Source organism: Myxine glutinosa, chromosome 4, assembly GCF_964187855.1.
Source record: "Myxine glutinosa chromosome 4, kmMyxGlut1.1, whole genome shotgun sequence".
Taxonomy (NCBI): Eukaryota; Metazoa; Chordata; class Myxini; order Myxiniformes; family Myxinidae; genus Myxine; species Myxine glutinosa.
Window position 1 is genome coordinate 170,335,936 of NC_136264.1, and position 16,875 is coordinate 170,352,810.

At 40.4% G+C, this 16,875-nt stretch overlaps 1 protein-coding gene across 2 annotated transcripts in view; it reads right to left on the minus strand.

Moving 5' to 3' along the window:
- LOC137416525 (protocadherin-9) overlaps positions 1-16,875 on the minus strand; it is a 246,000-nt gene that overhangs the window by 108,656 nt on the left and 120,469 nt on the right. Inside the window, exon 3 of one of the 2 annotated variants that reach the window (XM_078776735.1) lies at positions 3,214-3,463. The exons of the other annotated variant lie outside the window; for it this stretch is intronic. Within the exon in view, the coding sequence (XP_078632861.1) occupies positions 3,214-3,463 (250 nt within the window). The remainder of the gene's footprint in view (positions 1-3,213; positions 3,464-16,875) is intronic. 2 annotated transcript variants of the gene reach the window in all.

Consider the following 16,875-nt stretch of genomic DNA (forward strand, 5'->3'; position numbering starts at 1 on the left):
CATCCCCCTTCCCTTCCACCCTCTGCTTCCCCTTTTCACCACTCATCCCCCCTCTCCCATTTTTCCTCCCATTTCTCCTTCATCCTCCCCTTCCCCCCTCTTTCCTCCCCTCGCCCTTCCTCTCTCCCTCCCACTTCCCCCTCCCTCAGCACTACCCCTTCCCCCCTCCTCTCCCTCTACCCCGAACCCATTCCCTATCCCTTTCACCTCCCTCTCCCCCATCCCCTCTAGGCAGAACCGGGTATGTCAGCTAGTTTCTCATAATATTCAAGTGTTTGACAAAATATGTAAAACATTCAGTAGGAGGAAGCCAGCTTGCCAGAACAGGTTGAAGACTTAACATGAACAATAAAGTTTCAGCACTGGTTCAAGGCTTGGGAAATTTCCTTCTTGGATTCTCAGTTGTTTTAAAATCCCATTGAAGTACTGAACTATTTTAAACTTTCATCTCCAAAGTGTATGTTTCTCATAATGACCCAAGGCTCAAGGAAGAGTTTGGACAGGAATCATATTTCAAGGAAAATACATAACAAGGAACTGGTGTCCATTAATGAGTTGCAACATTAGCAGACAATTGTCATATACAGGGTGATCACCTGAAACCTGACATTTTAGAATAAGCCAAACTTCTTAATAGGGTAATAGCCAATAATTCCAAGGGGGTTTCTGAGCATATTGTTAAGCAACTAAATATATATATATATTATGCCATCCCATATATATATATGTATACACACATACATACATACACAGCATAACATACATACATATAGGAGGTTTTCAGCCAGGATTTTTTAATTAAAATGAAAGGAGATGTTATATGGCAGCATGCTCATGTACATCCACTCTTAACACTAGGGGACCATCTATTTATTACATTAATATTTTTATTAGATCATCAGTAGAAGAGGAGGTAAGGAGGGAGGTCTTTCAGTTGTAGGTGAAAAGATAATCACATCGTTACAAATTTTCATATAATCATGATTCATGTAAGTGTGTGTGTGTGTGTGTGTGTGTGTGTGTGTATGTGTGTGTGTGTGTGTGTGTGTGTGTGTGTGTGTGTGTGTGTGTTTGTGTGTGTGTGTGTGTGTGTGTGTAATTGCCACTGCTCGTTATCTCCACTCGTAAGTCGCTAAGACTAAACAGAGTGTTCCCTGGTTCTGAAGTATCCATCTTCACCCCATCAAGGAACCACGACTCATGGATGGACCAAGCCGTCTCCTTACGCGTGCTCCGTTTCCCCCTCCGTCCCCAAAGTGCCATCGATGTTGATCTACATGACCTCCTGTGTGACATCTGGGGTACGAGTGGGCATGCCCACTCCCACTCGGGGTTGCCCCTGCCCGCCTGGACATGGTGCATGGCTGCCACCGGTCATCATCTCCACAACTGGTCCCACCGTAGTTCGGTCTCTTCCTTCTCGTTCTCATGCTTCCTCGGCAGGATGGAGTCGGCAAAAGCCAACAATCCAGTGTGTGTGTGTGTGTGTGTGTGTGTGTGTGTGTGTGTGTGTGTGTGTGTGTGTGTCAGTCAAGTTGTTGTTGTTGGCTGCTATCTCCACACTTGGATGGGTTTCAGTCACAATTAATGAATTGTGTGGTAAGCCCAAATGAGGGCGAAACTTGGTCGTCGTTTTATTCATCTTTTGAGATTGAGAAATTTTATTGATCACAACATATCATGCTCCATATAAATAAGAAAAAGGAAAATGATTTGTAATACTGGCTACCACCAAAGGTGGCGATATTTCCACCAGATGTCAATTTAGGAGTTTTGGTGACATCCACGTTTGCTCCATTATAGTAAGATTTAAATGCATTTTATAGTTTTCCCTACATCACAAAAAACCTCTGAAGCCATTCCACTTTTAATTATTTCTTCTGTTTTATGAAAATAAGCTTACATCCCTTTCCGTGTTATATGCATTGTAAGGAGCTCTGAGAACATTCACTTGAAGAGCCATCCATTCCTGTCACACTTTCAAACTTCTCTGATGAACACAAACATTAATGGTCTCCTCAAAATTAGAACATGCAAAAAGGCCATTTAAAGTGTGTACAATGTGAGCTATTTGGAAGCGATGAAGCAAGTGGTATCACTCAAACATTAGGAGCTGTGTTCAAACCATCTGCACAATTTTGCCGATAACCGCATGGCTTGCATTAACAACACCCACGCCAAACGCCTACACACAATCACACACCAGCTTCTTTGTCAACATCAATAACCCAGGCATCCTATATCCAATTGCTCAAACAATTCTGCCGAGATGATTTTGTGTACGCCGCACTAATTCCTGCAACATTATATATTTTCCGATATGATATTGGTGTTCGAACAACGTGATGTATCATCAAAAAAGTATGGAGAGTTGGAAAAAAAACTAATGGTGCAGTCTTAATTGATCCTCTCAAAACTCGGACGAGTCTGTTGTCTGAAAATCCGAGGCTTGGGTTGGGTTTTGATAAATAATTAAACTTCGACTCAGGACGTTAGACGAAACAGTGCATGTGGTGTCAATGGTGACATTTCCTTTAAGATCCAAAAGGTCTAAAAAAAAAAAACCCTTGTAAATGAGTAACAACAAATTGGGGCTTCCTGGGTCACACCCAGCAGTGTGCAACTCAAATTCTCATGTCGTATGTGGGTTTATAAAAACAGCACCAAAGAGCAATTGCATTGCACATCCACGAGGATCAAATTGCAAGTTGGCGGAGCAGCTCATCAATTTATACCTTACTATAAGTATAACATTATAGGTGGTGGGTTAGCTGCTCCTATTATAGTGATGGTACAAATATAGGCACAAAAGGAGTCTTTCCTGTTCTAATTTTCAAAAATGTTCTAATGTTCAAAAGAATTCCAATTCCTGTTGTAATTCCCAAAGATTTTGAAGGAGGCTTCTTGCTCGGCAATGATGGCCATTTGGAGTAAGTCGTCCGATGCTGGAATCTTTCTCGCAATCACCAAATCCAATGCTAAGGCTTATTCGCTAATGAATACAACAGGTAGAGATTATATTGCATTACAACGAGCTCACGACGACAAATTTATCTATTATTTTGCAGCAACAAACTCATTGGACATCCTGCAAACAGGAAAGCTGAAAGGCCTATTGAGGAATTTTCAATCTGAGCTTCTCATACATCTCATCCATACATAAACCTGTCTTACTGACCAATTTGGCTCTATCTGGCCATTCTAAGGCCTTACCGTGCTCTTGGTGCTCTGACTCTCCAATACTGCCATCCGGCGTGCTGCGCTCATGCGTCTCATCTATCAGAGGAGTCAGCTGGTAGTAGCAGCCATTAGAAGCCGCTGATGCAAGGCCCGGTACGACTGGCGGTGCCCGAAGGCCGCTCACCATAGCGTCACTACCTTCACCAAATCCTTCGTCGGTGCAGGTTGGATGCGCCGATGCATACTCGCCCTCCAGAGTGAACTTCACGCGTCGCTGAGGCTGCTGTAAGAGGGGGTTGGGGGGGGGGGGGGGAGAAGAGTGAGAAAGAAAAAATAAATAAAACGACTCCAGCAAATTGGGTTTTGGCAAATTAATGGGCACAATTGATGGTTGGATTTTTACGAGACGCTGCTGGAGAGAGAAAGAGAGAGTTTGCTAAATCATTTAATCAGTCAGGACTCATTAAAGGGAAAAATAATTAACATTTTACGGATCTCTCTAAATGGTAGGGGCAGGAAGATTGGATTTCAGCGGGTGATAATCGCAATGTGGTGGCTCTTGTTTTGGCTTCGTGGAACCTCTTTAGCTGCAGCTATGTACACAAAGCATGACACATTTTGTCTGCATGAATTAGCTTGTACATACATTGCAAATTTTCCTGATAGACGCTGAAATAGAATGCCAAAAAAAATTGAACTCATGTGCACAATGTTTATAGTAAATAACAGCCAACTGAAACAGATGTGTGAATGAGGGAGTAGGTCGACATCTGAAAGGGCAAGTCATGAAAGCAAACAATTAGACAAGTTGGCCAAAACATGTAGGCACATCGAGTCTTAATCTCCGTGTCATTTCAACATTGCGGGTCCTGATGATTTGTGTTTGTGGTCATGCTTATACGCCTATGGCTTTTTTTACTCTTCATTTCCATGCTGCAGTAATAAGTCAACATGTGGTGTCATGACTCAGATGCTGCTTTACAACCATACAAGGATATGTCTTCCCATAAAGGTATGCAGACTGTCTCATCTTAAACAACATCAGTTGTCTCATTTCACAATAGAGGGACTGGAGGATGAGGGGGGAGGGAGTATTTGTAACTTTAAAAATTCCAGGTCACTGACAGTAATTTCCCATCTTTTGGAGGTAACGGACGTATGAATGAACCATGAAATGTGTGAAATGTGAATAAAGTCAGGAATTTTGCATTTTCAATGCAACAATAACAAGAAAAAGAGCAATCAAAGATTACAAACCCTCGCCAGGATGTATTTCGAGTGTTTTTTAAGGCTTTTGTGTTAAAACAAATATGGCGGCCGAACCACGTGACCGATGACGTCATCATTAATTTTTTTCTAAACTAATTTATTCCTAGATTATGCTCAAGAAATTTCATCTGGATCGGATGAAGTTTTTTACTTGTCGAATTATGACGTCATAATGGAGGCACATATGACATCATCATTAACATATTTTATTCCCCATGGAGAGTTCTTTACAATGAGCCATGTCTCAATTTTTTCTATTCAGCGCTTTCGGACTTATGGAGGTGCAAAGTTTTTCGGTTTTTCCAAGATGGCGGCCGAACCACGTGACCGATGACATCTTTTTTTTTTCTCCACCAGTTTATGCCGACATGGCGCTCAAGAAATTTCATCTTTATTGGATAAAGTTTTGCACTCGTCGAATTATGACGTCATAATGGAGGCACCTATGACATCATCATTAACATATTTTATTCCCCATGGAGGGTTCTTTACAATGAGCCATGTCTCTCTTTTTTCTATTCAGCGCTTCCGGGAAATACAGCTGTAAAGTTTTTCGGTTTTTCCAAGATGGCGGCCGAACCACGTGATTTATGACGTCATAATTATCATTAAAAATTATACAGGTGGAGTTTCACCTATGGTGAAAATTTCCTGTCAATCGGACCAACGGTTGCAGAGAAAATCATATTTATTCTGTGTGGACAAACAGACAAACAGACAAACAAACAAACAAGAAGACATCATGCGGAGCATGATACTTGCAAAATCCGCCCACCCCCTCCCCCCCCCCCCACCCCCCAAGAAAAAAATTCCATTGATACAGCAAATTGTCCATTTCATCAAGATTAAAATTTACAATCTTGATCAAAGCTCGGGTCAATAGGAAGAAAAGTGACGATTTTTCAGATGAAAAATGATTTTGGAAGGTTGACCTTGAGTTGACCTTTGACCTTTTGACCTAAAAATCGTTAGTTTCCCCATTTAGTCACTCGATGTGCAAATGCTGTTCAATTTTCAAGTCAATCGGATGAAAATTGAGGATTTTTGAAACTTGGCCTATGCTGACCTCAAAAATACTTGGTGGTTCAATTCAGTGACCAGATATGCAAGTCCTCTTCAAATTTCAAGTCAATTGGTTGAAAATTGAGGATTTAAGAAATTAAGCCTATGTTGACCTTTTGGCCTATGTTGACCTCAAAAATACTTGGTGATTGAATTCAGTGACCAGATGTGCAAGTCCTCTTCAAATTTCAAGTCAATCGGATGAAAATTGAGGATTTTATAAATTTGGCTTATGTTGACCTTTTGGCCTATGTTGACCTCAAAAATACTTGGTGGTTGAATTCAGTGACCAGATGTGCATGTCCTCTTCAAATTTCAAGTCAATTGGATGAAAATTGAGGATTTTAGAAATTTGGCCTATGTTGACCTTTTGGCCGATGTTGACCTCAAAAATACTTGGTGATTGAATTCAGTGACCAGATGTGCAAGTCCTCTTCAAATTTCAAGTCAATCGGATGAAAATTGAGGATTTTATAAATTTAGCAAAGTTGGTGACCTTTGGCCTGTGTTGACCTTTTGACCTTTTGACCCCAAAAACAATAGGCTTCTTGCTTTTGACCAACTCTACCATTTGGTGAAGTTTCGTGAAGATCGGTTGAAAATTGTGACATGTAGGCCGGTGACAAACAAACAAAGACAAACAGACAGACAGACAGACAGACAGACAGAACCACAAACACAACCGACAAATATACTTGAAAAATCTTCGATTTTGCAAGTAACAAACGGACTCAAATGCAATACCCCCTCCTCAGGCGAGGGTAAAAATGTGAGAAAAAATGCGACAATGCAGACCCTGTCAAAACATTTTTTATAAGATAATTGCAAAAATAATATTTATTTATTTATTTGTTGTATTATTTTGTCAATATTTATAGGGCTGACATTTGAATCTTGACCCACTATAAACTGTCATCTCGGGGTTTCACAAGTAGTGGGGCTGCTTAGCCCAAATATTCAAAAGAATTGTGCATTTTGTGATACAAGCACCAAATTTGGCACAAATGTACATTAATATGTTGCGAACATTTTCAGATATTGGGCCACTTGAAATTCCGTAATTTTTTTTTCAAATTTTTTCAAATTTCGTAATTTCAAATTTTTCGGGTGACACCGTCACAATTTCGGTCTTCGAGGCCGGCCGATAGGCAAAGTGTGACCGGAAGGGACGAGGTTCTCCTGACCACGTGGCCCTCGATCTGGGAAGCGAGAGGCGTTCCATTAGTGGACGCGCCCCTCACGCCCGACTTTTGGGCGGCCCCGGCAGGCCGTTTGTTTTGACGTTCCGTGACAGGCCCCGCACCCCCACCTCCGGGCCGACCGGAAGCTTGTGCTGAGTACATCATACCTGAACAACTCAGTGAGGCAGAACACAGCAGTGCACACCAGGGTGACCCCTTCAGTGCATAAACCAATTAACCTGTCCACTGCAGGGCATATAGAAATGAAGTTATTTTCTGCATATAATAATAATATAAGTTCAGTTCTATATAACAATTTCTGTTATCACCACTACCACTACAACTACCACTACTACAAGCTTTGTCTGGAATTTTGTGGACTAACAGACAAACAGACATACAGACAAGCTGGGATCAAAACATTACCTCCTTCCACCATTGAGTGTAGAGGTAAACATCATGGAAATTATATCATGCCCTAGATTTAATTCATGCTTACCCGTGTATTTGCTTCACTGGTTCACAAGGTCTTTTGCATACATGTAATTCAGACTCTCGTCTTCATTGCTGACCACACAATGTTCGCAACATATTAATGTACATTTGTGCCAAATTTGGTGCTTGTATCACAAAATGCACAATTCTTTTGAATATTTGGGCTAAGCCGCCCCACTATATCGGCCGGCCTCGAAGACCGAAATTGTGACGGTGTCACCCGAAAAATTTGAAATTACGAAATTTGAAAAAATTTGAAAAAAAAAATTACGGAATTTCAAGTGGCCCAATATCTGAAAATGTTCGCAACATATTAATGTACATTTGTGCCAAATTTGGTGCTTGTATCACAAAATGCACAACAGGTTTGCTATGCTGCTACACTAAAGCATCTTTTCACAAGCTGACAGGTTGCATCTCGGGGTTTCAAACTGGTTTCACAAGCAGTTTCACAAGGTTTCTCACAAGGTTTCTCGGGTTTTCAGCGACGCGTTATTCATCAATGTATGAGCCGTCCCCCGGATGGACGTTAAACTGGTCTGCTGGCATTCGTTGGCGGACGTTAAAGATCCCTCGGTGTCCCTCAGGAAGAGTAGGCAAGCTATCTCCGGCACCTGAACAAATTTACAAATTCCTGCCCTAACCAGCAGACGGTATGGTATTAGCATCTCAGCCAATGATGCTACCCCACAACCTTGTGCTGCATATGAACGAAGAAGCATCAATATTTATCTCAAACATGATTTTCAATCAAGAACGTCTGTTGGACAAGGAAACATAATGCAGAATGAATGAATTGAGCTCATCATGGCTATTTCATATCTACATCCCATTATATATTGTCGAAACATCATATTTACTACATTCATCTCCATTTTGTTTTTTCAACTTATTTAACATCTGGTCCTGGCAGGATAGCCTTGTGGTGTGTGCACTCGCCTCTGACTCCTCTATCCTGGGATTGAATATAAGCCTAGCTATAAACTGACATCCTGGTGTTCCGCATGCAGGGCCATTCATCAACACTCGTGCTGTCCATCAGATGGACGTTAAGTTGGAGGACCCAACTACCAGCACTGGTTAGTTGGTGGACGTTTATTATTACTATTATTATTATTATTTTATTTTTTATTTTTTTGTATACAAGATCGAGGCTCGTGTAAGAGCTAACATTAATCACAAAAAAACAAAAGCGGACACATAAAACATATGATAAAGGGAGCGGGAGACAAGAGGGGGAGAGAGAGGGAAGCACACAAGTACAACAGTAGAGAACAGGGACATCGGGAGATCTGTGGGAGGGAGAGGGCTTGGGGGGTGGAGGCATGGGAAGGCGGGGGGGGGGGGGGGGTGGGAGGGAGGGACGTTAAAGATCTCACCGTGTCTTATGTAAAGTGTAGGCATGCTGTCGACTTCACTCTGAACAAATTACAAATTATTGCCATGGTTGACTGCTGGAAAGGCAATGGCAACCCACCCAATATAAACTCTTGACAAGGAACTTATTTGGCAGCACTGATGCTCTATCAATAGTATGGAGTATTTGATCGATTGACTTCACATCTACATCTCACTTATATAATTTAAATTTAACATAATTTTTTTATTTCTTCACTTTTTATGACTGCATCTTTTTAGATCGACAATATTTCCGACAGAGCAGTCAGAATTATATGGCCACCAAATGGCAACGTTTCGTCCAACACTACGCGCAAGCCAATACTGCATCAGCACGGCAGTATTAATTGCATTTGATTTGTCCAAATGAGAATTTTAAGAAATGGCAAAATCATGAAAAGGCAGAAATGGTGTGTTATTAGTTATTACCATTTGATGGAGCATGTAAATCTGAAATAAATAAATAAAATCTTTCCTTCCACACAAGTTAGTATTTTTACCCATGCCAGAGGAGACGGTATTGCATTTGAGTCCGTTTGTTTGTCTGTCTGCCTGTCTGCCTGTTTGTCCGCAAAGAATTAATACGATTTTTTCTGCAACAGTTGGTCCGATTGACAGGAAATTTTCACCATAGGTGCAACTCCACCTATATAATTTTTTAATGATAATTATGACGTCATCGGTCACGTGGTTCAGCCGCCATATTTGATTTAACACAAAAGCCTTAAAAACCACTGAAAATACATCCTGGCGAGGGTTGGCAATCTCTGCTTGCTCTTTTTCTTGTTTTTCTTGTAAATCACAACATTGATGCAAGTCACCTTAAAGTCGTAGGACTCTCCAAGCAACAGATTTAATAATGCTTTCCCATTCTGCCACAGGTCCATTTCCCACCAATCGCCATTTCAAAAGTCTGATTGTCAATTGTTGTCATGTTCTGTTAAACTTTTCCTGATGTTGTGCCAAATATTTGTATATCCATGATGTAAACTCTAAATCCCTGACTCAGTCCTCATGAATCTGCTTCTCAAGAGGGCCGAGAAGATTTTTTGTCTTGCGCAGTTTGTGTCTGTTTTGTCTTACCTTTGCTGGCGTTTTGGTGCGATTTTTTTTCTGTGGCCCCAGTCATTTTAACTCTGCCTGACTGACTAATCTTACTATAATTCACCAAATGTCCGTCCGTCTGTCTGTCCATCCGTCCGTTCCCAGGTACCGCAAAAACGGCTGAACCGATCGCAACGAAATCTTGGGTGGGTTTAAATCCTGGGACCCCCTGGAGTAAAATAGGCTATATTGTTTTTCCAATTTCAGCTTTGGTCTCCAGCATTTTCAGATTTGGACTCCCTCCTAACGTTATTGTCATGGGTACCGCAAAAACGGCTGCACCGATCGCAACGATACACCTCCATGCCCTTGGGATTCCCACAGGTGACCCCACGAGTGAATATAAATGGCCAACAATAGTCAAATCCAACCCCAGACAAACTACCAACCAAATTATTAATTTACTTCAATAAAAGAAACTCGTACTATATGTCTCATATTGTACAAGGAAGGAAGGAAGCGTAGATTTAATATTCTGAAAACTTTTTTGGACCAACATAATTGTCAGAAGAAAATAATAAATGGCAGGTATTTTTGATGATATCAATTTTAACACCTTTGTCTATCATTCCAAGAGTAGGATTTTTTTTCACGATTGACGATTTTCACTGGCGGTTGACAAAATGATGCAAAACGAAGATTTTCACTTCAATCACAAATGTAACTGCGTAACCATTTTGTGGGCCCCTGCGTGGGAAAAAAGGTTTTATTGGAATGACTATCATGAAAATAGAGGAGTTTATGCTCAAATATTGGCAAGAAGATATAAATAGCAAACGTAGTCAAGTCATAACTAGCTTGTTTAGACTAATTGGACTTGTGAGCCTACCAAGGGAGTTGTTGTATGGAAAACGATAAAGGATAAATCTTTGAACAGTACAACATAAAATTCATAATGGTAAAAAGGAGAATGCCAGTAATAACATTCTCTAGAAGCTGCGGCCATTGTGTTAAGCTATTACCTCCGTCACCAAAGGTGGATGGAGGTTATGTTTTCACCCCTGTCTGTCTGTTTGTCCGTTTGTTTGTCCGCTTGTGAACAATATATCTCAAAATGTTGTGGACGCATTCGGACGAAATTTGGCAGAGATGTAGTGTATGAGACAAGGACGAAATGATTAGATTTTGGTGAAGATCCGGATTCGGATCCGGCTGGTATAATTTTTTAGGTGATTCTTCACTATTGGGAGATAGGGCCAAAAACGATACATAGCAGGATATCTCAAAAAGTTATTTAATGGATTTGGACGAATCTTGGTGGAGAGGTTGAGTGTGTGACGAGGACTAATCGATTCGATTTTGAAGATATGAATATGGATTCGGATATGAGAATTATTTAAGTCTTTTAAGTGATTATTCACCATTGAGAGATGGGGTAAAACCCACATATAGCAGGATATCTCAAAAAAATTATTGACGGATTTGGACGAAACTTCGTGGACAGATTGTGTGTGTGACAAGGACGAATCGATTCAATTTTGGTGAAGATCTGAATATGGATTCGGATATGAGTTTTTTTTTTTTTTAAAGTGATTCTTCACCATTGAGCGATCGGGCTAAAACCAACATATAGCAGGATATCTCAAAATGTTATGGATGGATTTCGACGAAACTTGGTGGACAGTTGTGTGTGTGACAAGGAAGAATATATTCAATTTTGGTGAAGATCTGAATATGGATTCGGATATGAGAGTTATTTATTTTTTAAAGTGATTCTTCACCATTGAGCGATCGGGCTAAAACCAACATATAGCAGGATATCTCAAAAAGTTATTTAATGGATTTGGACGAATCTTGGTGGAGAGGTTGAGTGTGTGACGAGGACTAATCGATTCGATTTTGAAGATATGAATATGGATTCGGATATGAGAATTATTTAAGTCTTTTAAGTGATTATTCACCATTGAGAGATGGGGTAAAACCCACATATAGCAGGATATCTCAAAAAAATTATTGACGGATTTGGACGAAACTTCGTGGACAGATTGTGTGTGTGACAAGGACGAATCGATTCAATTTTGGTGAAGATCTGAATATGGATTCGGATATGAGTTTTTTTTAAGTCTTTTAAGTGATTCTTCACCATTGAGCGATCGGGCTAAAACCAACATATAGCAGGATATCTCAAAATGTTATGGATGGATTTCGACGAAACTTGGTGGACAGTTGTTTGTGTGACAAGGAAGAATATATTCAATTTTGGTGAAGATCTGAATATGGATTCGGATATGAGAGTTATTTATTTTTTAAAGTGATTCTTCACCATTGAGCGATCGGGCTAAAACCAACATATAGCAGGATATCTCAAAATGTTATGGATGGATTTCGACGAAACTTGGTGGACAGTTGTGTGTGTGACAAGGAAGAATATATTCAATTTTGGTGAAGATCCAGATCCGGCTCGTAGAGTTTTTTACGTGATTCTTCACCATTGGGAGATAGGGCCAAAAACAATATATAGCAGGATATCTCAAAAAGTTGTTGACGGATCATTTTGATTAAATGTCATTCTGTATTGTGATTTTCTGGTCTACTCTGGGATACAAAACGTAAACTGTTCACCTTGCGGAGGTATGCTCTCTACTGAGTGCCGTTATAGTCTATTTTTGTTTGGCTCTGACTTTTGTATGAGATTATGCCTCCACATACGCAAAAACTTTAAAAATGGACATTTATTATTGTAATTGCATCACATGTAAGAAAGAAGGAACAACTTCCGCAAAGAAAGGTTTCAATGAGCGATGACCTGGATTAAAGGCGGTTTTTGGTAGATATTTCCAAAAATTCATGAGGAAGAGCCTAAAGACTTCCATGAACTATGTCTGGATATCTCCTAAAATGTTTAATTTCCTTTTATTTAAAGTGAAACCCAGAATTGAGAAGTGCGATCCAGATTCGAGAAATTCACCTCCACTTGCAGCATCACCTGAAGCAACATTTCAATTTTTGTCAGATACTCTGCTCCTCCTTTTCCTCGTGGATTTCTGCTCAAAACTGATGGACGTGAATGACAAAATGAATCTCCATCAAATGTCTCAGGCACAACTGTCAATCAACGATGTGACAGTTTTTTTTAACGTCCATACTATCCATCAGGCCTGTCAGTTACAACTTATAGTCACAGTTTGCACAAGGGATGCAAACTGCGAATGTTTGGAGTCGAGGCCGAGTCTTCGGAAAAGAGTCACAGTGAGAGGAGCAAGGTAGAGACAGAATGTGTGAAAAATCAATGCAATTACATTTATACATTTATATTCACTGTAATTGCCTTCCAATGTAATTACATTTTAATGCAATTACATAAAAAAATCAATGTAATAGCATTTCAACTTGCTGGACAGGCACAAAACCCAGATATGAAATTAATCTGGATTTGTTTCAAGTACTGTCACAGGGATTGTCTCTGCCTTTCCTTTTGTGTTTCTGCTTTTGTAACAAAATTCCATCCATCATTACACCAAGTCAGTCACTCACAGCACTCTCAAAACAGGGTTGAAAAGATGCACGGTCTAAGATGTTTGGAAGTAATTTGTTCTTTCCTCCAAAATGTACGTCTGGATTTCTTTGACAGTAATGAAATAAACCATGCGTGAAGGTCTCCTGCGAAAAGGAATGGGATACCGGTGCTGTCATAATGAAGCATGGCAAGCCGACTCCTGTTCGCGTCTTGCCTTCCCATCTTGGTATGGAACAGACTTGCAAATCCCAAGAAAGGCAGATTCAAAATCTGTATTAAAAATACGATGCCGAACCCCAGCAACATCGGAAATATGAAACAAACAATTTCAAAGACATTACGAAAGGCAAATAGTGTGCGTCTCCATTAGATGAATTCACACACTGATGTGTTCTATTGAAAGCCGGTTGTTGTTCATTTCCGAACAACAAGTCCCTGGACTGTGAGGCAAGGGCCCTGGGGAGGTGTTGCTATCGAAGCCAGGTGCTTGTTTTGCAAACGCCAGGCGCAAACACACGAAGCAAGCCGTGTGTAGCCCCTCACATTTGCTAAAATAAATAAATGGCAACGTGCTTGATGTGAACAAGCTCAGCTCAAAATACACAGAAGGTGATGGTGGTTTGCAGAGCAATCTCAGAAATTTTGATGAAAACTGCTGCTGAATTGTTATTCGTAACGATCCCCCCAAATACAGGTGATTGAGAAAAATATATTAATGGTATTAAAAAGCAAATCGAGAAAGCATCTGAAAATGCAAAGCCCGCCCGCATCCGTTTGCATCCAGCAATCTTCTTCTTCTTCCGTATGAGCAAAATAACGAACACAGTTTAAAAAAAATACAAAATGAAAATTGATGATTTTATGCAGCCTTGACCTTTGAGCTTTAGATCTAAAAAAAAAAAATCAGCTTCTAACCTTTGATTGGTGACCCAATATGCAAATTCTTAAAACTTCAGGTAAATTGGAAGAAAATTGATGATTTTTTTGGGCAACCTTGACCTTTGACCTTTTGATCTAAAAAACAAATCACCTTCTAGCTTTTGATTAGAGAACCAATTCATTGACCCAATATGCAAATTCTTAAAATTTCAGATCAATCGGATGAAAATTGACGATTTCATGTGACACTGACCTTTGAACTTTTGACCAAATTATTAAGTTGCCTCCTCCATATTATTATTATTATTATTATAATAAAGCTGTGTTGAAAATTTGATGACAAAACTCAAATGGTAAAAAGGTCACGGCCCATATACAGACACAGACACAGACACAGACACAGACACACACAGACACACACACACACACACACAGACACAGACACACACAGAGACTGACGCACACAGAGACTGACGCACACAGAGACTGACGCACACAGAGTCTAACACACACAGAGACTGACACTCACAGAGACTGACACTCACAGAGACTGACACTCACAGAGACTGACACACACAGAGACTGACACACACAGAGACTGACACACACAGAGACTGACACACACAGAGACTGACACACACAGAGACTGACACACACAGAGACTGACACACACAGAGACTGACACACACAGAGACTGACACACACAGAGGCTGACACACACAGAGAATGACACACACAGAGAATGACACACACAGAGAATGACACACACACAGAGAATGACACACACACAGAGAATGACACACACACAGAGAATGACACACACACAGAGACTGACACACACAGAGACAGACACACACAGAGACCGACACACACAGAGACCGACACACACAGAGACCGACACACACAGAGACCGACACACACACACACACTGACACACAGAAGTGATTGTAAAACTTCATCTCCTGCTGCAAAGGGGACGAGCTAATAAAAGTAACTGGGATTTAGAATAAGAAGTGGAAACAATTTTGTCTAAATGTAGGATATGCTGCAAGTAATATTATGTTATTGTGGAAAGCTCAGGGCCAAAATTACTATGAAATACAATGAATCCAATATATTTCTCATCCCTTTTCTTCTATTTCCATTATTTCTGTCATTATTGGGTAAGAACAACTAAGAGGATAGCAAAACACCTTCCCAGAAGTAACAAGCTCCAGTTACCATGAAAACAGCATCATTCCGATCTCTCACTGATACATGTACCGGTAGTGCAAATACTTCACCAAGTCTTCTGCCATTTTGTTTCCTCAGTTTGATTTCGAGTTATTTTATCACCATAACTGAATGAAGACCTGACGGGATGGTGCAGAAGTAGCACATTCACCTTTGCGTTGTCTGGTCTGGCTTTGATCTTGACCCAACAATAAACTGTCAGATTTGTGCTTTGCAGAGCAGGCATTGCATACCATAGTGGGCTGTCAATCATCTATATCTATAGACGTTAAGCTGGGTGTTTTGTTTGATAAAATTAGCTGATGGACGTTAAATATCCCACAATGTCCATCGACAAAGAGTCGTTGAGTTATCAACAAAAACCGCAACAATTTCTAGAAATTCCTGTCCTATCCTACAGGTAGGCGGTAGCAATGCATTAGCCACCCAGTTATGCTACCAAGTAATACTAGCAGCCACGTGCTATATGCAAGAAACAAAAAAGTCTGAATGAAGTTGTTTTATGCAAGGAATTATGCTACAAGGAAACTTAAACACAGGAAGCCATTTGAGCCATCGCACCTGTGTTATATATAGACACACGCAATCATTCCCACTTCTTGTAGCCAGTGCTAATCACACAAGAAACCCAAACCAATACCTTAGTCAGGTCTTTAACGCACAATGACCTATCAATTCCAAAGGTACTATGGGATCTCCCAAAGGATTGGCAACCGAAGTGATGACTGCCAAACATGGCAATGCTGAATAAACAAGACCGATAGTCTAACAATGACTTAGCCAGGCTTGTTTGATACTTTAGTTGAAGAGGATAGTACGACCTGGGTGGGGATACCAGTTGTTGTTGTTTTCGTATGCAGCCTGTGGCTGCTGGTTGCATCATTTATCTGGAAGCGTGTTTGCGCCGCTGTTGCAGAGCCTCAATTACCAGTAAGCTGGTTTACAATTTGCGACCTCGGAAGGATGACAGGCTGAGTCAACCCCCTTGGTGCTAATTCAACGAGCGACCGAGATTGGAACTCAGGATCATAGATCCCAAGCCGGCACCCTAACCGTTAAGCCAACACCAGGCTTGGGGATACCAGTTAACAATTAGCAAATACTGTATTAATTAAAAAAAAAAAAATTCCACATTCCTGTGTCACCTTTAGTCGAATGTCGGGAGGTTCGTGAACCTGACAGCAGATTCGTGAAGGACTTGGACAAAAAACCGTACCCAGTCTGAATGTTGCTATATCCAGTCAATGGCGAAACTACAAATGGGGAATCCGCGAATGTCACGGATGGAAACTCTTACATCATTTCCTCATTCTGCTTTAAATTCAATATCTCTATATTTTCAATCCAAACAGCATCATTCATCATTCCAATCACAAATTAATAGTACTAGCAACGGTACCTGCCCTCCAGGTGGGGCTTCAATTGGGAGGCCCAAATGAAAAGGCAAAATATCAGAAATTGAAGGCTTTTTTTATTTTAAACGATTTATATAAACATCCGTTGAATCATATCGCACACAAATCATCAAAATCTAAACAGTTTTGTAGAATTTCAATAAAAGCCACATCACTGTTCATATCGGTAAATATTATTCCATCGTGTTTGGAAAAACTGGAA